The sequence below is a fragment of the Vicugna pacos genome, chromosome 11 (genome assembly GCF_048564905.1).
Source record: "Vicugna pacos chromosome 11, VicPac4, whole genome shotgun sequence".
Taxonomy (NCBI): Eukaryota; Metazoa; Chordata; class Mammalia; order Artiodactyla; family Camelidae; genus Vicugna; species Vicugna pacos.
Window position 1 is genome coordinate 89,296,979 of NC_132997.1, and position 21,822 is coordinate 89,318,800.

The 21,822-nt window shown below is 53.4% G+C and overlaps 1 protein-coding gene across 1 annotated transcript in view; it reads right to left on the reverse strand.

Annotated features, from left to right (window-relative positions):
• The window catches only part of HSPA12A (heat shock protein family A (Hsp70) member 12A), a 67,759-nt gene that overhangs the window by 10,886 nt on the left and 35,051 nt on the right, over positions 1–21,822 (reverse strand). Inside the window, exons 3-7 of the mRNA XM_031682544.2 lie at positions 21,309–21,436; positions 17,487–17,673; positions 15,288–15,392; positions 10,728–10,844; positions 3,090–3,261 (exon numbers count right to left, since the gene is read on the reverse strand). Coding sequence (XP_031538404.2) covers positions 3,090–3,261; positions 10,728–10,844; positions 15,288–15,392; positions 17,487–17,673; positions 21,309–21,436 — 709 coding nt within the window. The remainder of the gene's footprint in view (positions 1–3,089; positions 3,262–10,727; positions 10,845–15,287; positions 15,393–17,486; positions 17,674–21,308; positions 21,437–21,822) is intronic.

A 21,822-nucleotide genomic window follows, 5' to 3' on the forward strand; every position in this document is an offset into this window, starting at 1 on the left:
TCTTCAGCCACAAGGTGGCGCACCCGAACCTGGCAGAGCCCGGCGCCGCCTTTTTCCTGCACACCCCGGGTCAGTCTGGCTGTGGCTCGGGGTACTTAGTAGCGGCTTTGGCGTCTCGCTTGGGTATTTAATCCTCCGCAGTCCTTCAGACAGCCTAGTGAGGCCGGCAGGGCACAAATCATCGTCCTATGTTCCGATGAGGAAACCAGGTCAGGGAGGTTAAAGGACTTGCAGTTCCCACGACTGACTTGCCGCCTCAAATTAACCCTCAGACCCCCGCCCCACTCTGTCTTTGAGATTTAACAATTTAGAGTGAGGTCTGGAAAAGCAGAATACGAAAGTTTAGAGATGGGAAAGGTGCTGTGAGAGAGGATCTGGGAAGCAGCTGAGCACAGCTGCAGTGGGAATTTGGGCAAGTCACTTAACCCCTCTGAGCCTCAGTTTCCTCATCCATAAAATGGGGGCAATAATACTTGGTCTTCGTTCCTCACAGGCAGAGCAGGGACCAGTCCTCTGATTTATCCTCAGCACCCAGTGTGACACCAGGCACACGGTAGGTGATAATGAAGACAAAGCACCAAGTATGCGACCAGGAACCCAAGAAATGACCACTACAATGAACGATTTAGAGCCGTCCAGGTTTTACAGACAAAGGCTCTGTCCACACTCTCCTCCCCCTCTATCCGCTCTCTGCATGCCCTTCACCAATTTTTAGACCCCAGGCAGGTGCTGCTGACTCAACTGTCCTACAAATCCATCCAGTTATCCATTAAGGACCCTTGACCCTCCAGCCTCTTCAGCAAGGAGCACAGTGTTTGCAAAACATCTCAGGAAAGTGGGATGGCAAACATGGGGCCAGCCTTCAGCTCCTGGGTCTCTGGTTCACAGCGGGGAGCTCAGCCCCTGATTAAAGAATTCCTGCGTGCCTGGGAGGGAGTCCCAAACTGAAGGCCTCTCTCCTGCTCCCAACACCAGCTCCAGATGTACTTACATTGCACGCCTCGTAGTGGGCAGTGGCTTTCTGGATGGCTAACGAAATGGCATTCATAAAAAATGGCCAAGTTAGGCTAATAAAACATGTTCCGAGCTCTCAAAAAATTATCCCATTTTTCAGTCAAATGAAGCCCAAGATTATGAAAAACGTGTCCTTTGCTAACCCCATTAAATCCTTTTGGAGTGAAGTAAAACCGACGGCAAACCCCGCAGTGCTGGGGGTGGAGTGAGCTCCGGTCTCCTCCCGTGCCACTGGCGTCCATCTGGGAGGAGCATCCGGGGGCAGAGGACAGCCTGGGGTCTCAGGGCATTAGTGCCATCCTGGGTACCCCTGACTAAGTGCTCTGCCAGGCCTCCCCACATAGCAAGCACCCCATCCTGGGAGAGAGGTAAAGTGAGGCTGAGACAGAACCCCTGCCTCGCCCTCCCTCTGAGGGGTCGTGGCCAACAATTTGGGGATTTCAAAAACCAAAGACACCCCTCTGAGCACATGAAACAGCGAATTCCACAAAACACAGGACGCAGACACGGGGCAGTGTGGGAGTAGCTGGGATACGTGAAAGGAGAGGAACCTGAAAACTGAGCTCTTGGGGAAGGTGAGCATTCAAAGCAGATTCCCCCTCGCGCGGGAACGTCCTACTTCAGAAACGTTCAGGAGAGCCACCTAGAGTTAGCTAATTCTGACCGGGCTGTTGTTTGTGAACAACTGAGAATCAGCATATGAAATACAGAGCCCTCAGTCACTTCTCTTTTTCCCAATTAAAACAATGAAGAAAGAAATTTAAATAACTGAGATCCATCCTGAGTATTTAAAACGTGACTGCATCTGATTTAGTTAGCAGCGAGGCTAGCCTGGCCGTGCCGGGGGGAGGCCGAGCCTTGTGAGAAAAAGGCAGATCAAGCCCTCCGACTCAGAGGAAAGCCTGTCCCGTTCCTTCCAGGTGACTCAGATCGAGGGCGCTAACTCACAGCCCTGGCAGGCCGAGGCAGCAGTCTGGTGGCAAGTGAACTTTTTGCCACTCTCATGGCTGAGATTCACGGCCACCTCCATGCAGACCAGTGGCGGCTGGGGCACAGTCACCCTATAAAGAGGAAGAAGAGAGGCCTGGCTGGGCAGGAATGTGTGCCTGCGAAGGGTGAGCCTGGGCCCCAGTGCCCTGGGCAGCATAGAGACAGGCTTCAGGGTGCAGACCAAGGAAGACTTGGGACCAACAAGTGACAGTCCTCACTACTGTCATCCTTCTCTTCCTGGGCCTGGGCCTTCCAGGGCAGGATGGAGAGGCGCTGGGTGATGGGGGGTTTCTGCCCTCAAGGCCCCCACCTGGGCACAGAGCTCAGAGCCGGGGTGCACAGCGCCACCCCCACAGCTCCCATCAGCTCCCACGCTCGCTCATGTAGTTTTGACTGACCTAGGGTGTCCCCCGACTCCATGGCCCTGGGCAGACCCACAGAGCCCCGCATACCAGGGGAAACAGCACTGGGGACCAAGATTGTGACCAACTTGCATACAGGTAAATATTAAAAAGAAAAAGGCCCTTAAAATCCCCATCCTGGATTTCCCCAGGCGCTGTTCCCGCCCACAGCTAAACGAGCATCCACCCTTTGGGAAAAGTCAGCCCTTTCCATCTGTAGCTTCAACTCTCGCCAGGTTTCTAGTTAAGACACATAATGAGCTCATCACACACGAAGGGCCCCAATGAGTGAGTCAGCAATAAATCAACAGCCTTAATGGAGGAATTAATAACAAGCAAGTGGAATTAGATTAAGAATCAGTTAATAGACAGGAAAGATTAAAAGCCTAGTAAAATGCAAGGCCAAGAGCCACTCCCAGGCCACCCTCAGGCTCTTGGAGGGAAATGCTCTCCCCTAAGGCACTTGGGTGGGTAATAAAGTAGGGGAACCACTGCTGAGACTACGGGGGTCCTTGGAGGGGCCAGGTAGGGGGTGCTGAGCACAGAGGTACTTATACCAGCCTCCTGCAGAAGCATCTTGATTTCTCACGACAGCATTAAGTGCCTTCAAAAACTCAGAGGCGGAGAAACATGCAGGGGGCAGGAGGGGACAGCAGGGAAGGGGAGAGAGAGAGCAGGAGGTACCCTGTGCAAACCCAGCTCCTACTGTGTCACTGGAGCTGTACCCATTGACAGCCGCCTTGCTGCTCAGCTCAATCATCTGGTGCAGCCGCAGCTTCCGGCAGTAGATGGAGGCCGCCTCGGGCTCCAGGGCAATGATGAGCTGCTCCGAGTTCTCAGGGGAGGCCAGGCCTGCCTGGAAGACAGAAGGCAAGGCTGGGACGCAGGCTCCCCGGCTGGGACCACTCCTAGGATGCCACACCTTAGGCTGACACCCCCAAGGAAGGGACATTCACACTCTACTTGTTTGGCAAATTCCCTCCACAGGTCTCTGCAGCACCTAAACTTGGGGTGATCGGGTACCGGGCCCCAAGCCAGGTACCCAAGCATCAGAGAGTGGGCCAAGAAACAGACAAGTACCCTTGGGAAATGCCAGGCTCTGCGAGCCTCAGGGTCCCTTGCATTTGGGGCCTGCTTGGCCCAGAACTGAGAAGCACAAAGAGGCAAAGGACCCAGAACTTTGAAAACCAGCACAGGACGGGAGGCTGATGGTCTGTTTCTGGTTCCAGAGAACTAAATGGTCCGACTGAGCCATAGCAAACCCCAGCCTTGGGTGGCCTAGGAGGCAAGGACCGTGGCTGGACCTCAGCTATGCAAGTGTCTGATTCTGCTGTACAGGAGTCGGCCGTGTTCTCTCCGGAGCTGCAGGAGGGCTCCAGGAGGAAGCCCCCCAGAACCCCATGTAGTCCCCATTGCCTGGAGTGGGTAGAAAGGCCACTGGCAGTTATCTCACTCAAAGCCTATATTCATTTAACAGCAGAAAGGCTTCAGCTCCATGATGTCCGGCTTGTTCCAGGAACAGCCCCTCCAGGCCTTACGCAGGGCCAGCCAGGAGGCCCAGGACCACCCTTCTGAGGGCGCGCAGAGAAACAGCCTGGCTTGGCCTCTCATGGCCTTGACCTGGAGCACGAGGTCTTGGTTGCTTGTTGAAGCTGCCCGAGCTCACGGCCTTCCTCGGTTGCCAGCACCGATGGAGAACGTAAACTCGCTTCGCTCCCGTCACCGTTGTTTTTGCTGTCTTTGCTGTGGTTTCCTAGGGAGCCCAGGATGCGCCCTCAGGCAGCACCCAATTTGGAGAAGGCCCCCCGTTCTCCCCAGGTCCCAAGAGGTTTAGTGGACTCATCTCGTCAACAGAGACGGAGGTCCACTGAATGTCACACATGTGTGACGGCCCGGTGGGGACGAGCCGCCTGGAGTCGTGGGCTGAAGGGGCTTAGGAGGGTCAATTACTGGGCACGGAGGGGAGGGGAGTTCAGGTTAGAATATTAGAAATGTCTTCCCATCCAACTCCTTCACTTTATGTAGAAAGAAACCAAGGCTCAGAGAAGTAGCGTGACCAACTGTCCTGGGATTCCTGGCACACTGGACTTTCAGTGCTCAAACCAGGACAAGAGTCAAGGGCAACAGAGGTGGCAGAGCCAGCCCAGGCCCGGGTCTTGAGCCTTGCAGACCAGCTCCTTAATCGGTTCCCAGCTCTCCTGCTCTTAGTAACTCCAGTTCCGGGCGGTGGCGGGGAGGTTGGACCCAGGCCTCCATACTCTGACAAAACACCTGGGTGCCTTGAATTCTCCCTCCTCAACTAGTTTAAAGATACAGTCTCTTCGCATGTACTCTGGACGGGTACCTCCCACACTGCAGTCATTATTTCTCCCTAATAACCATACCCCTGAGGAACCACTTAATTATGTCTTAATGAGTTAACATCAGCTGGCAGGTGACTAGAAGTCTCCCCTTTGCCAAAACCAGAGGCCTCACAAGCAGCAGAACCCTTTACAAAACCAGATGGAACTGTGCACGTGCCTACACCCTCCACCGGGAACCCGCCTACTTCCTGCCTTGTGCCCTGGGTCGAAGAGGCCAGGTCTGCCCTTAATTTGCACGGGCCAATAGGTTACTGATGCAGATGCATGACAAGATTTCCCCGTCTGAGGGATTCAAGGTGTCCCTTCCCCGAGCCTCATTTCCTTGCAGGGTCCCATGAGACATCCTCAGCACAGAGATAGCTGACGGTTACAGTGCCCGATGGAAGAGGACAGGGATCACACACATAAAGTGCCACCAGTCACCGTGAAACCTCTGAGCCTTTATCCCCAGGATCCCAGAAGGAGAAACCCAGAGTAACCGCCAGGAGGAGCACGCCCTGCAGGACAGCCCCCGTGGATTGCTTCTTCCGGCCTCCTGGGTTTGTACGTAAAGCCAAGGCCCTCCTAGAATAGAAGTTCCCACAATGTGGGCTGAGGAGGGAGGAAAGGCAGGCTGCGAAGAAGCAGCGGGCCCTGTACGTATAAGCCTCTCCTCCAAAGCTCAGGATGGAGAATGAACTTGGAGGAGGGGTGGGGAGGCAAAGCACAGAGGGGCGTCCAGGACTCGCTGTGAAGGAAGAACGGCAAGGGCTACCCACTCAAAAGGCACATTCCTGTCATATCGTCCCCCTGGAATGTCAGCCAGCCGGGCGGCTCCCACGTGGCCGGAAAGAGCCACCCCTGGGCCCAGGGGTGGAGACAAGAGGGGACGAAGAAGAGCAGAAAATAAACGCCCTATTCTCTGCCAGGCCCTCCCTGAAATTCTGAGCAGTATCTCCGACTTAGATGTGAAATGTCTACGTGGAATATCACATCTAGTCCAGACGAGTGAGGAGCCTTGAGTCTTCACTCACTTTGGTACAGTTTGAGGGCACCTGAGGGTGCCTGGTGTGTGACTGAGACCACCCCCACGAGGATGCTGGGGGCGTAAAAGACAAGCAGGCTGACCTGAATCTGCCCCAACAGCACAGGCTGCACCCCTCGGGGGGCCATTTTCATCTGTCCCCGTCCAGCTGAGCTGGCCCTGGCTCCACAGTAAAAGCTTTGACCCATTTCCATGGTACCTGAGTGCGGAGGTGAGGAGGACCCCAAGCCAGTGGGGAGGGGAAAGGCGAGGTCAGTGGGGGGCCGGGCAGTGCCTGGGAGGCCAGGACAAAGCAACCACACACCTTTGCTTTAACCAGGCCCCAGCGGGCTCCCCAGCGAGAGTGAGGAGCTGTGTCCCCACCGGCAAACTCTCATGGAAGCCACAGGGGAGAGCTGAGGGAGAGGCAAGAGGAGACAGCTGTCTCTGAGCAGACTGCATCTCCCCAGGCCAGTTCCCAGAGCTGCTTGCGAACTCCAAGAAAAAGAAGAAAAGCACAAGGCTCCGCCAGGCTCTCTGAGACGCAGATGTCTCTGTCCCCGGACAGAAGGATCCAGTACCCCAAAGTGTAAGCTTTGCTTCTGCGTAAAAACACTTGCCATCACTCTCAGCAGAAGCCCTCTGGCCTGGCAGCTGGCGGGAGACCTGGGGGTCTCTGCCTGGGATCAGGCCAGAGTCGATGGCAGCGGGCGATCACTCTGCTTTGGGTAATTCTGCCTCTGGAGCTGATACCTCAAGGCTGCTGTTCTGAGTGAGCTTCTCCTCCGCTGGGGCCCCGACCCAGCACACAGCACACTCTGCCTCCACTAAGGATGGACGTAGGTCTGTCTGCCTCTCCTGCAGGATGGCGCGTTTGCTAAGGGCAGCAGCCAGGTATTCGTACCTGAGAGCACCCAGTGGGTGCTCAGAAGGTGGCTGCTGAAGGAACGAATCCACCGTCCCTCCAGCCAGCCTTTATTCTGCAATTATCTGGCCCTTCTCACGAGAGCATTTCAGACATGACCTGGGGGTTTTATAAACAGAAAGTGTCTGAACCAAGAGTATGCCACCCTATTTGACTCCCCCTCAAATGTGGGGCAGCAGAGAGTCCCATCACAGTCGTTTTTAGAGCTCTGCTTCCGGGTCACAAGCTCCACTTGGGAGGACCGGGTGGCTGAGAAAACTGCACTCCAGGGAGGCCAAGGAGTGGGCGGTACCCCGGCTGCGGCTGCTCTGCCCCTGGGCCCTGCAGTCAGCCAGGAAAGCCCGCCAGGGGCCGTGTCCACAGCTGAGAAAAGTGGCCAGACCTGTCGAGTGCTCGGCTGGCCCGGCGTCGAGCTGCAAAGAGCTGCAGCTGCACCAGTTCTGAGCGTCACGGGGATGGGTTTTTTCCTTGATGTGATTATTTTCCACTGCAGTTTGTTCAGAACAGGAAGCAAACGCAGGCTGCAGCGCCAAGTTAGATGAGATCATCGAAGTAGGGGAACATCATTTATCTAACAGGTCTCTGGAACCTACTAGAGGCACACAGTTTGGGCAAACTGCCTCGGAGATGCACTGGACTACCTCCTGTCCGTGGTGCCCTCAGGGCTCAGCGGGACTGTGTCCCCACTCTAGGTCTTCTCTCGGGGCCTCAGAAGAGGCATCGCTGTTCTTCCTGCCGCCATCTTGTCACTGAATGCTCTTAAAGGCTCTAAAGCTGACCTGAGGCCGTGGATTACAAAAGATAGAGATTTAACCCACTTTCTCAACACACACTTGACACAGAGGAGTTTGGGGAGTTTCACAGATGGAACAGTCCCCGGATCAAGTGCTGGGCAGCCCTCCCTGGCCGTGACTCACAGACCTCCAAGTGGAGGCCCCAGGCCCACCCACTGCAGGCCTGCTTCTCCCATAGGAGATGCTGCCCAGAGCCTCATCTCCTGGCTCTGCATCCAGGCCTCTTCCACCTCCACCAGGCAGGTGGGAGGATGGAGTTCAGCCCCCACATGACTGGGCCATGATCTTGGGCTCAGGAACCTCCCATAAGCCTGGAAGGAGGGGCTCTATTCGCCACATGCCAGCAGGGTAGACTGGCCAGTCTCCCGGTCACCCTGAAGGAGAACCATCCTGCCTCATCCTTCCAGCACATCTGCCTGAAGCCAGGCCAATGGGCAGCACTCAAGGTGGGAGGGCTGGTGGGCCCTCAGCTCTCAGAAGCTGATTGGGCCGAGAACCGTGTTTTTTCCTCAGGTTCTGTATTTGTCAGCATTAGAGAAACAGAACCAGTAGGATGTATGCATACATAGAAGGAGATTTATTATAAGGAATTGGCTCACAGGGTTATGGAAACTGACAAGTCCCACGACCTGCAGTTGGCAAGCTGGAGACCCAGGAGGAGCTGCTGTTTCAGCTGGAGGCCAAAGGCAGGGGGAAAATGATGTCCGAGTTTGAAGGCAAATGGGTGGGCCGAATTCTCTCTTATTCTATCTAGGGAGGGTCAGCTTTTGTTCTAGTCAGGCCTTCAACTGATTGGATGAGAGCCACCCTTAGGGAGAGCAATATGCTTTATTCAATCAATTGACTTAAATGTTAATCTCATCCCAAAACACCCTCACAGCAACACTCAGAATGATATCTGACCAAATAACTGGTCAAGCTGACACATAAGATTAACCATCAAAGGTATGTGTCTTTCTTATTCTGTAGAATAAATGAGAGGTGAGGAGGGAGAGAGGGAGAGATGCTGATTTGGGCCACAGAGTAGCACACTCCATTTCCATTTTGTCAGGAGGACTCTTCCAGAAGACAGGCTGAAGAGGCGATGCCCCTAACACACCATCTGCCCCTGCCCAAAAGTACAAGTGGCTTCAATGAACCATTTGTCTGTGAGCAACTTAAGAGCAGGGCCCTGTCCTGCTCACACAAGATATGACCCGAGCAGCTCCCACAACCTGAGCACAGGAGGCCCCAGCACAGGAGGTTTGTTTAATGAAAAAATCAACAAGGAGGGCGGGTATAGCTCAATGGTAGAGCACATGCTTTGCATGCACAAAGTCCTGGGTTCAGTCCCCAGTACCTCCATTAAAAAAACAAAAAAACACGAATGAGCAAACAAAGAATGAATGGATGAATGAATGAATAGTCCCTGCCATCTTCAAAATCCATCCAGTGAATGTAAGCTGAACATACTTACCAAGTCAGAATGACAAAGAGCCAAAACTTAAGCTGCACATCTGCCATATGTCTCTGGGGAAGCACATCCCCCTTCACCCTGAGGACACCATGCCCTCCTCAGCCTCGTTTCCTCCTTGGCCCCCCAGTGTAAGGGGCCTCTTCCCACACTTCCCCCAAAGCCCTGAGAAATCTACCAGTCACTGCATCCCTTTCTTTTTTCAGGCTGAAAACAAGAACTGCCCCTTTTCCGGGTCACATGTTTATTGCTGAAGTCTTCCTGGGGGCTGGAAAATGGAAGTCAAAACCGTGAATCCTGAGTGTCCTTCCTGGGGAAACTCAGGGCGCTGGGCCAGGTCTTAGCCGACAGCCGCGTCCCAGCACCCTGTCTCTGGACACTGCCTGCAGGCTGACGCCATGGAATAGCTCCGTGATGCCCAGGGCTTCTGTGGACAGTGAAACTGCATTTGTGACTCTAACTTTTTTAAGAAGTTGCCTCTTTCTGGAACTTCCACCCTCTTCCTTCATCTCTATAAAAATAAATCTATTTTTGGCAAATAACATAGACTGAGCCAGATTCTCACGCTGACCAGAGGAAGGGGAGTAGAGGAGACAGTCTGGGCCAGGGGAGGGAAGAAAGGGACCGGTGAGAGTCGGGAAGGCGACACTGCCCTCCCCTGAATTCTACCTGCCATCCGGAGTAAAGCTGCAAGCATCAAGCACAACCCATAAAGACAAGGTGCCCGTGGCCATTTGACCATGTGCGGTGCTCAGGGTTGATTCAGTGGGCGTTTTCAAGGAAAGGTTCATACGTGTGGCCATGGCTCGACATCAGAGATATGTCCCCTGGGAAAGGTGGCTGCCTCCTGAGCGGTGTGGTGGGGGACAAGGGGGCATCTGTGACCATAGTGACTTTCCCCAGCCCAGCTCAGGTTGGAGGCTCTGAAACCTGATTCTCAGGACAGAGCTGACCCAGGCCCCAGGGTGGGCTTACATTTATTAACGCAGTGAACTAAGCGCCACAGGAGCCAGCTCCATCCTGGGGATCAGAACAGCAGGTCAGTACGTCCAGCCCTTCTCGTCATAAAGTCAGACCCTCATGGAAGCCCCACTGTGGCACAAGCTGTCTGCAAACAGTGCGAGGGTTGGAGGCCACGAGAGTTGGTGGCGCCAATGATGTATCCACGGCGCCATATTGACCGGCACGCTCCTCAGCTGTGTCACTGTCCTCATCTGGCTGTGGGTGCCTGCCACCACACAGGCAGCCTCTCCCCTCTCTGGGGCCACCATACATGTCGTGCTCCTGTGCTGCTCATAAGGTGGATCGTGCGGAGGACATCATCCTTTATTTCCCAGCTGCATAAGGGCAGCTTTCAGCCTCCACACCAGCCTGATCTGCCGCTTCATGGCTTCTTGGCCCTTGGCCTTGTCTGTTTCTTTCTTATTCAAATGTTGTTTGCCAAGCATTTTCCTTGAGGGTGTCATTTCCATTCCCCCATAAAGAAATGTCTCTGAGCCCCAGTTTGAAATCTTAGCTCCAAGGACTCTACAGTAACGGCAACCAGACCTGGAGATGAATAAAGCCAGATGGACAGTGGAGCCCAGCCCCTCCCCTTGTCGGGCTGACCCTTGTCCTCCCCCAGGAGGAAGCTGAGGAATGGGGAGACTCCCTGTCGCCCTGCCTGAGGGAGCCCCCTCGCTGCCTCCCAAGGAGGCCTGTGAACGCTGGGGGACACCGGAGTGGGGTGACAGTCACCGCCATGCGCATCTTGGCCCCCCGCCCGCCCCCAGCCCTGCACTCACCTGGTAGGCAGCTTGTCTCATGAACTGTTTGGCAGGCTGTTTCCAGATGGCAGGCACGGTGATGACCCATCTGACGTCGGAGTTCTCGAACTCCGAACCCGCCTGGTCACTCAGCTCCTAAAGCCACAGAAAATGCAGCAGCTCAAGTGGACAGAGCTGGTCCTCCTGGGGCTTCCCCTGAAACTCCAGGCTTCCTGGCCATGGACTCTTGGGGCATCTATTCCACAGCCTCCTGAACTTGCCAGCATCGGGGAGCAAGTCTGTTCTGAATATTCAGCAAACAGGGAGCTCCCAGCTGCTTTCACTCACTGAACATGACTGCAGGTGGGAGGCGGGCAGATCTGAGGCCTTTAGCCACTGCTTAGTCACGTGACTTAGGGCAAGCAGCAACGTCTCAGGCCTCAGTTTTTTAGTCTGTGCAACGAGATAATAATACCTTGCTCATCGGCTGTCGGGAGGACTGATAATTTTCTGAGAGCTGCATTTACTGAGAGCTCACTCTGGGTCCACCCTGTGAAGCCCTTTCCACACCTCATCTCCATTCACCCACCTGAGAATCCCGTTAGGAAGAGATTAGAACTGCCCCTTTTCTACAGATGGCAAGATAAGGCTTCGTGATGACTGCCCAGCTAGGAACTGGCAGAGCCAGACTTTGGACCCAGACCCAGGTCTGTCTTGGACTCTAAAGGCCAAAGTCTCCACTAAACTGTAAGACGTGATCTCATATCTGAACAGTGCCTGGCCTGCAGCAGTGCTCAGCAACCGGTGGCATTTGTGATCAGGGTTGTCCCTGTCTGTCATCCCTGTCATCCACCTTGCCCCAAGCCCAGCACATCCGGGGACTTCTCCTGGCACGATGGGGAGGATATGAACAACACGACCTAAGCAAGAACCATGCTGCCCTTAACTTTCAGTTCAGGTAAAACCACACCACTGGGACCCATGTGGATAACAAGGTGGGTGGAAGCATCGACCAGGCCCACAGAGACAAAATATGTCTCTAGAATAGCTCTCAGACTCAGTGTTCCCACCGGTAGAATGGGAAGAATAGCACGAACCCACAGCGTTACTGGCAAGATTCAGTGAGAACACAAGGGGAGCCTCCAGCCCAGAGAAGACCTTCCTTCCTTCCCCTCCCCTCCCGGGGCCACATTCACCAGACAAACAGAAGATCAAACCTAAAAGCACACTGATGTGTTTCTGTATCAAAGTCAGCTCTGGGGACATGCTTCAGAAGATTGAGGATTTTTTTTTTCCTGATGGGTATCTCATTTCTCTACTGTTTCACTTAGCTATCCTGGGACTGACCCACTGTCTCACTGAACTAACTTCCTCTTTGATCAGTAAACCCTTTTTCTTTTTGGCCTTTTAAAAAAGTTTCATTTTCAATTGTGATAAAATACGCATAACAAAGTTCACCATCTGAGCCATTTTTAAGCGTACGGTTCAGTAATGTTCAGCACATCCACTGAACTTTTTAAAAAATAAACATGTTTTTAAAACATCTCTGCTTTAGGCCAACGTGAAACAGCCATTTTTTGCTTGTGTTTATTATTTTTTTTTAAATCATGTTTTATTTCCTGGCAGGTCTGCATTGGGTTTGAAAAGCAAGTGAGCGTGTAATAAAATAGGTTGGGAGGGATTCTAAGCAGGGCGTCGGTTACCATCAGGTTATTTTAAACTCTTGAAACAGGAAGCGGCTCAAAGATGAGTGACAGGCTTCCCTGGCTGTGTGGGAAGTTGTCTGGATAAGCTGTTTGTTCGCCAGGGGGTGGAGAGCAGCTTGGAAGGGAAGGAACCTGGCGTGGACCGAACGTCTCCCGCCAGGCACTTTCACTGACTTTCCCCCGTGAGCAACGACACCGCCCCAGGCACATGATGGCTGAGATGTTCTACTTCAGCAGGCATTGGTCCTCGAGCTCATTCTGATCCAGCGCACAACTATCCCCTCCTCTGAACCCACCTGGCCCTCGAACACCAGTCAGCCCTGTTGTGAAGGGCCCAGTTCCTACACATCTCCTCACACAGCTTTGCCTCATGGAATCTCTTCACAACGTATTCCCTGCTGGGAGAAGGTTCCTGAAGCCTATGGCTGAGCTGACAGGCCCAAAGTCACCCACCCACGCCCCTGCCTGACCTCTGCCCCCTCCACCTCCTGCCTCCCCTTAGAGGCGGACTGTTCACGCCTTTCCTCTTGGCCAACTCGAAACACACTCCAAGGTCATGGACTTGATCTCAAGTCCTGCATTTTCCCTGAGCCCCCAAGCCTCCTCCTCCTCCTCTTAGTCCGGGGGCCCCTGCCTCCCTCTGTGCCTCCGTCTTTTTCAGACTAGCCGCCTGGGCCTCCAGGCACCGAGCCCGTCCCTCTGGGATCACTCCCTCAGGTCCCCCTGCCTGCGCCCCCTCTCGGCTTTGCTGCCTCCTGGACCCACAGCAGTTCCCCAGCCTGGCTGCTCCTGCCCTTGGCTGGTCACCAGCTTCTTCCTGAAAGCGACCCAGCCCCTGCCTCCCTCCCACTTCCTTCCTTAGCGTCCTCTCCCCTCCCCCTTTCATGGAAGGATTTTTTTTCCCCGTGAACCACTCCTTCCCTCCAGCCCATCCCCTTTATCCTCTGGGTTTTCATGTTCCCCAAATGACCCCGCAGTTCAGTGCGAGCCGCAGCCTCACCCTCAGCCCTCAGACAGACCTGTTCCAGGATCTGAGTGAGCTGCTGACATATGACTTTCCTCCCCCTGCAGGCCCTCAGGCCCCCTGTGGTCCCACTCCCCCAACACCATCCCCGAAGCCAGGCATTCCCCCACAAGATATCCTTTGACGGCACCCCGTTACCCGGGAAGAAGTGCTCTTGCCTGGCACTCGCAGCTCTGCACAGTCTCATCCCCAGCTCCCTGGGCCTGCTCTGTCTGCAGCCTTGCCCCTTCGCCTGCTCCAAACTGCCTGCTTCCTCCAGCTGTTTGTTCTGTTTTCTTTCCCCTGAGCTGTTTCTGGGCCATTCCACCAGCAAAAAACATCCGCCCTTCCAGCTGCTGCCTCTCAGGGGCCCCCAATCCCACTCCTCCAGGGAGAATTCCCTGCTGCTGCCCTTGGGCACAATCTGCCTTCACCCAACGTCACCCAACACCCACCGGCACCCCCTCACCGACCCACTGTCTGCATGCTCCTTGTGCCATGTGGGTTTCTACACCGCCGGAGCTTGTAAAGGATCTGGCACATAAAAAATGTACTCACACCGAAAGGTACTTGAGTGTGTGAAAGCAGTGTTACGTTCTCACTTCTTTGTCTCCCTCGGGCCCTAGGTCTACAGTTCTACTCAATTCTATTTCTAGAATTCACTAAATGTCTTCTAGTGATCATGTAATACCAAATGCTTCTGAAGTTCCCAATTCTTTTCAGATGGAGGGCATCAGGCTCCTTAATCACCCGATTCACACCCACTCCTCACCACGCCCCTGGGCGGGGACCGTGAGTGGACTGCTGTTTTTCACTTGGAAATTAGCCGTGATCTGCATTCTGAGCCATCAGTGCACAAACCTTTGCAAGGATGACCCGGGGGCTCACTCACCAAGTCAGCTTTTTCCATGGGGTCTGGGGTGGGGGGCACGGAGGAGGGGTGGACCACAGCAATCACTTACCAAGTGTTTATTCGGCGCTGAGCCCCGAGGGAGGCATGTCACGTCTAATGTTTCATTTAATAGTAAACGACCCACGAGGTGCCATTACCCGCCCATTTTCACATTGGGAACGAGGGTGTTGAAGAGACGGAGCACCTCACCCAGGATCACACTGCTACGTGTCTCCTGCCTTTCTGTTTTTTTACTGAGACATAATCCCCTTCCCGTAAAATTCACCCTTTTAAAGTGTGCATACAGTTCAGCAGGTTTTTGTATATTCACAAGGTTGTGCAACCATCACCACGATCTAATTTCATCACCCCCCAAAAGAAACCCATACCCCTTGGCAGTCACTCCTCACTATCACTCCCCCAGCCTCTGGCAACCACTAATTTACTTTCTAGCGCTATGGATTTGCCTATTCTGAATATTTCATACAAATGGAACCATATAGTATGTGGCATTTTGTGCCTGGCTTCTTTCATTTAGCATGACGTTTTCAAGGTTCATCCAGGCCGTAGCATGAATCAGGACTTCATTCCTTTTTGCAGCTGAATAATACTCCATTGTCTGGGTGGATTCCATTTAGTTACCCATTCGTGCACTGATGGACATTTGGGTTGTTTCTGCTTTTTGGTAATTATGAATAGTGCTGCTATAAACATTCATGCACAAGTGCTTGTGTGAATATATGTTTTCATTTCTCTTGGTACATCCCTGGCAATGGAACTGGGACGCGCGTGGTGACGTTTTTTAGACCTCTGTGTTTAACCTTTGGAGGAACCGCCAGGCTGTCCTCCACGGCGGCTGCACGTTCCCCCTTCCCACCAGCAGTGCAGGAGGGTGCAGCCTGCCTTCCGAATACAAAGCCCACACTCTCTCCCTCGAGGCTGTCCCTGCTCCCGTGGCTGGCAGGTGGCCCCCAGCACAGGCACGGGCACGCACCTACCTTCAGTGCCTGCTCCTTAAAGTACTGCAGGGCGTAAGCAAAGATTTCGAGGGCTTTGACTTTCTTGCCATTTGCTGCTGTCAGGTCTGTATCCATGGTGAGGTCCTGGAGGGGGACAGGAGTGAAATACTAAGAAGAGAAGGAGACGCATGCCTTCTGGCTTTAAGCACTGCCACTTGGAGCCTTAGGGAACCCAGTGAGCCATGTTTGTGTTTCCTGGTGTTCAAGGGGCAGATCAGGATGGTGTGTCCCCCGGAAGAGAACTGGCAGCTTTGTCCCCTTACCACATGGGAGATCCTGTCTGTTCCCCTCTTCCCTACCTCCACTGCTCCTTCCTTCTTTCCCTCCCTCTTTTCCTCTCTCTCCTCTGGGAGCAGGGGTTTTAGGGCAGCGACAGAGCCCCAGGAAGAAGGAAAAGGCAGCAGGCGCCACTCCTGATGCAATTTACATACTGTTTCCACACACGACGGACACACATGGTCACCCCTGGGAGCCCCACTAATGGAGGTCTAAATAATCATGCCAACTCGCTCATGTGCATGATGCTAAACAGACACGAGGCTTTCATTACCCAGTGAGCTGCCAACCAAGTCACAAAAATAGAAGAGCTCCTATTTTAAGCCTTGTGCTGTCTAATCCGCTGGGAGCCCAGCATCACTGCCTTCCTTCCTCTGCCAGAAGCCACAGCAGCTACCGAGTGTGGTTCCTTGGGCAGAAGATGCTCCGTGAGATGCTGGATGGACTGAGATCATTAAAATATGATGAGAATAGTCCCCAGAGGGTAGGGATGGGCAGAGAGTGCAAGCAAACATCAGGAGGAAGCCCCCAAGTCTCCTGGAACCAGCAGGCTCATTAACACCAGTGAAAAAAACTCAGTGGGGCCTCTGGATTGATCCAGGCTGGGTAATTAGTCTTTGCCTTTGGAGTGTGAAGGGGCCATCAAACCGCCTGGCATCCTGACCCATCCACACCAGCTCACTCCTCCCACACCTGGGGCTAAGCAAAGACACCCCTGCCAGGCACCAGGAAGCCATGGGCTTGGAATTGAAAAAATTCAAATCGAAAAAATTCCTCTGTTTCCACCTGCAAGAGACCATTCGGCATTGAATCCCATCAGGTGAAACCGGAAGGGTGCATTTCGAGCAGAAGTTGGTCTGCTTCAGAGAGACAACCACACAGGTAAGCACAAAGTCTTGAAAAGCAGGATGCTGGCTGTGGAGTTTCCCAGCGACATTTATTTTGTCATCTGCAAACACTTAACAGCAGACATATGAAAGCAACAGGAATGGGAGCCAGCAATTGACTTTAATTTACTAAGTACGGGCTTGGTTCTAAGAGCTTTGTGTATTTTGATTCCTTTAATCCTTCCAACCTCCTCATGAGGAAAGCACTCTCAGTGCCTCCATTTCACAGATAAGGTAAAGCAAGGCATGCAGAGGCTAAGTGACCTGGATTAAGTATCCCGGAGGTGGCAGAGATGGGATTTAAACACAGGCCGTCCGGCCTCAGGGTCTGTGGTCTTGAGCACTGTCACCATCCTGCATCTCTAAGTACTGAAAGTTACAGAAAATTTAAGGGATAAAATGCTTAAATGGAAAAAATTCTAACCTATGGTCCAACATTTCCATGACGCTTGGAGGAAGGGCCTAACTGACTTGGCCATCTGACCGAACACTGGCAGGTTGGGAGCAGAACTGCTTGGGGAGTTGGGCCTCCAATTACTGGGCACTTGACTTCCTGAGCTACTTCCTTCCCTGGACCGAGGGCTGATGAGCCAGTTATTACTTCCTGATGGTTAGTTCATAGCCACTGCCCCTGGGTCCCCAGATGGGCCCTAGCCCCCCAAGTCCTTCCTTCAGGATTCCTTGGTCTCCCAACAATCCAGAAACCGAAGGGGGATGTCCTGGTGCAGCGGGGAGCCCCCAGCCCCTTTGTCTGTGCTCCATCCAGCCAGTGTGCACTCTGATTGGTAGTTTCCAAGGCAAACAAGTTGCTAAATGTTCTGAACATCCTCTTGCTCATGTGTACATCAGAAGGTGCCGTGTGTTGTGTGCTGCAGATTGTTTCTAAAATCAAGGTGAATGGACGTCAATTTCTGCTTGGGAAGAACCTGAGGGGCCCCAGCCCCACCCCCACCAGAGCTGGAGGAACCTCGGCTCTCAAACCTGGGGACGTGGAGCCAGGGCGAGGCTGGCTTACCCCAGTGGTATGCAGCTTCATCTTGAACTTCTCCAGGTACAGCCACTGCTTGGCCTCGTTGGGATCCAGGTCGTGGTAAAAGTCCCTGGCAGCATACCCGAAACTGTGGAACTTCCTCTCGGGAGTCAGCAAGATGGTGGTCGGGGTCTTCTGGTTGGACACTCCAGGATCGCCTCCTTCCCATCGCCTGCCACCAAGGAAAGGCAGAGGTTATGGGCCCTTCTGGCATAACCCCAGAGCAGGCAGCACTGATTTGAGCACCTACTATGTGCATGACTGTTTTAGACGCGGGTGCTCACGGTGGCCGCTATAGGCACACTCTGCTCCAGCTGGTCGAGTGGTGACTAGAGACACAACTTCAGTTAATAAGAAAAATGGAAGGAACAAGTGCCAGGTTCTTGCTCAGTAACAAAGCCTGCTTCATTCTTTCACCCAGAGTTTACTGAGCATCTACTGTGTGCGAGGTGCTGGCGACACAGAGGTGACACATTTATGTCTCTGCCTTCAAGTAACTCACAACAGAGTAGATAAGGTTTTCCGTTTGTTGGTTTGGTTGGTTTGGGTTTTGGTTTTTTAATTTGTGAGCACTCAATAGCAGATGTCTAGCTGGCCTGCATCCTCTCTGAAACAAGTAGGGTATAAACAAACACATAAATACCTGCCTTATCAGGTGGAAAGGAGGGGCCCGGGGAAATGTCCCAGAGGTGCCAGAGGTGGGGCTGGGGGAAGGATGCGGGGCTCAGGAGAGACTTACAGGAGTGAAAGGCAGCTGGATCTTGAAGGAGGGAAGGACACTGCAGGCTGCTCAGAGGTGGGCCAGCATGGGGCATGGATGGGGAATGCTAAGTGACCATGTAGGTTAGAGAAAGAGCATGTACCATCATGAGAAGAGTGATTGTGCACATCAGAAGGGCAAGAAGGAGATTGGGAAGGTGGCTGGAACCAGGCTGAAGGGAACCCTGAGGAACTAGAGATTTAATCCGTGAGTAATGGGGAGCCACTGAAGGCTACAGAGTAGGGGCAGGACAGAATCAGAACTGCTGTTGACCAGAGCAAACTGGACCAAAGGGAGGGAGGCAAAGGAAGGCTGCCAGGAGGCTGAGGAAGAGGCTCCGGCCTCGAGGTGAGGGAGCTCATAGAAGGGTAGAGTCAGGGGAAGACAGAGGGGGTGACAGAGGGAGGAGCCATCCAAAGGAGAATCCGGCCAACTGGCCTCGGTAGTGAGCAGGCGCCAGGGCACCCCCAAGGTTTCAAGCTTGGCAGCCTAGAGGAGAGAGAGAGCCCTTCACAGAAACCAGCAGCCCTGGTCAAGAAGGAGGCAGGAGGGAACGTGGAGCGCTCTTCTTGAATGTGCTGGCGTTGAACTCCTAGGAGGGGCCTGAAGACGCAAGCCTGGGGTTCCAGAAAAGATCCAGGCAGGAAGCAGACCTGGGTGCCTCCATACTCCATTCATCAGTCACAGTGACAAGGTGGATGAGAGCACTGATGGGACATGAGGAGGGAAGGGACCATATCCTGAAGAGGAGCCAGAAGACAGGAGAGGTGAGTACAGACAGGCAGGCAGGCAGATGCAATGGGATTACATCCTGAACTGATGGGAGAGGTGACGGAGCAAGGTGAGCCCCAGCAAAGCTTCCTTCCTCCTCTCAGACAGAAAGGAGAAAAGGAAGGCGAGCAGAGAGGGCCGGTGACTCAATGCTTCTCCCCGCTTTGGGGCCAGCAGAGAAGCCCCAGTGGCTCAGAGGCCAGGATGCCCTCTTGTCTGGCTCTGCAGCTGGACCTGGGTCCCCTCTGCCATCAGCCATGTGACCCCTAAGAGCAGCCTCTGGCAGAGACACAGTACATAAGGGGATGCACATCTCTGTCCCTGGCCTGCCCTCTGCAGAGGTGGCCGTGCTCCTGGCTGAGCTCACACCCTTTCCCGACACTGCATCATTAAGCTTTCGTGGGACCATTACAGTTCAGAAGGAGAGCCAACCTCCACCTAGACTTGCCACGCAGATGGGGTTGCGATCATCCCTGGCCAGTTTCCCAGTCAAGCCCCATCAGGATGCAGGCTGCTACCCGAGGAGCCAAAGTCCACATGGTGACCCCCTTGAGACCCAGGGATGATCACTGTCCCAGGCAGACACTGGCACCTGGGCCAGGGATGTGCTCCACACACAACCTTTCAGAAGTGGACTTTCCATTATTATTAACCCTGACATTTTCAGTAAGTAATGAACCTCCTGAGTTTTTTCCCCTTCAAATTTTTATTCCTTCCTTCTATTCAAATACAAAAAACTAAACTTTATCATTCGTAACTTTGTCAGTCTGGATCATGGTTATGTTAATATGCTCTGATTAAAATAAAGCTCAGGTAGAACCTCCCTTCTAAATCTCTGCAATAACTAAGATCACGTCCCCGGAGACCCTGAGCTCTGGAGGTTTTGCGAGGGTTCTTCCCAAGCAAGTCAAAGTTTTTTCTGCTCTTTTCTATTTTTTCTTTTCCTTCAATTTCATTGTATGACTATCCCTTCAAAATAAAAAATTTTAAAACAACTCTGTAGAAGCTGATAAACATTGATTCTAGCTTTTAATAAAGAGCTGTTTTCTATGCGGGGTTTCCACCTGGGGGATGGCAGAGCGGACCCCTCACAGCATCCGTCCAGCTAACCCGAGGCAGAATCCTGGTTGCAAGTGAACACTGAGGGCTATGCTGCCACCAAGGTTCTCTACCAGAGCCGGCTCCTCACTATTTCCTGATGAGACGACACCCACGGGTCTCTGAAGTCTCTGAGGATATCCAGTTTTCCAGAGGAAAAGTGGAGCCTAAACCAAGAGTGGGGTGGAGATCACACTTATGACTTATGTTTTAAGCAGCCCTCTACAAAAATGCATAAGATCTTATTCCGGGAGTGATAACTAAATTCTGCAATTACCAGCTGAAGAAATTGCAAAGCCCATCAAAATGTAACTTCAGAGCCATCCTTAGATTTGGAAAAGCAGGGTGCTAAATCCCTGGTTCCTGAAGCTTTGAGGGACTGCAGACTTTGCAGGAAGGCGTGGGCCACACTGGGGGACCCAGCGTTGTTTCCAGGATGGACCAGGCTCCTCAAAGACAGCGATCACATGTGGATGGGGTGCACGCCAGGGCTGCTGTGTGCGTGGGGGGGTGGGGGTGGGGAGTGGGGAGACCCAGGGCAACTTCAGGGTGACCTTTTAGGTTCAGTTGGCTGAAATTCACCCCACCCTGCTTTCCCTCAGGCACAGTGCTTTCCACTCTGGTTACTGTCATCTCATGGCTTCACCTGGAGAGCTAGCACCTCCCAGGCTTACATTTTACTACGTCCCAAACACTTGATAGGAAATCTCATTTCATTCACACACACACTCTGTGAGGCAGGTACTGCCTGTTATCCCCATTTCACAGATGAGGAAACTGAGCTTTAGAAGGTTCAACAATCGCCACAGAGTAGGTGGCAGAGCCAGAGCCTGGATCTCCTCCATCACAGACACCCTGTAAGTCAGTCTCTCTTGCCCATGTTGCACGCTAGAATCACCCAGGCCAGCTTTCAAACATACTGTCCAGGCCGTTCCCCAAACCATGTCAGAACTAAACCAGCACTTTACAGACCAAGAACCTGGAGCCCAGGGATGAGAAGTGGCTTGCCCAAAGAGGCACGGTGAGTGTGGGCCAAGTTGGGCAGGAATTGACCACCTACTAAGTGCCATTTACCTTCTCATTGAATGAATCCCTCTCCCCGGGAGGGCCCTCCCCCAAGTCTCCAGAGCTATAGTGACTGGTGCCAGCACATGCCCCTCCCTGCCCCCAGCACTCACCTCATCACGTGGATGCATTCTGGCTCTTTGGTGAAGCTGTAGGCATAGCCGCTGGACGTGGTCCCAAAGTCGACGGCCACCACCACGAGAAACGTCTGCTGCTCAGAGACATTTGGGTCGGCATCGTTCTGCAGATACACGGAATGGGGTACCGGGGGTGGGTGGGGGCAGCCAAGCCCGGCTTTCAGGAAGGTTCTACCCTGCCCTGTACCCACTGCAGACAGAAGAACAATCCACATTCTGGTTCAAGGCTACCATTTGGTGAGCCCTAGGGAGAGGGCAGGCCTACCTCGGCCCCGACCTGAGTGACTTGGAGAAATGGAGGTGCCTCCTGAGCAGGGGGGCCAGGCTAACTGGCTGAGGGCACCTGCCCACACTTGCCTGCCACTCCCTTTATCAACTGTGCATGAACACCGCTAATTACGGAAATTCTCCACCTTGGCCAGGAGCCCAGTAGTTCATCAAGTAACACCATCCTCCCACCACTGCCCTCCCCTAGTCCCTGCACAGACCT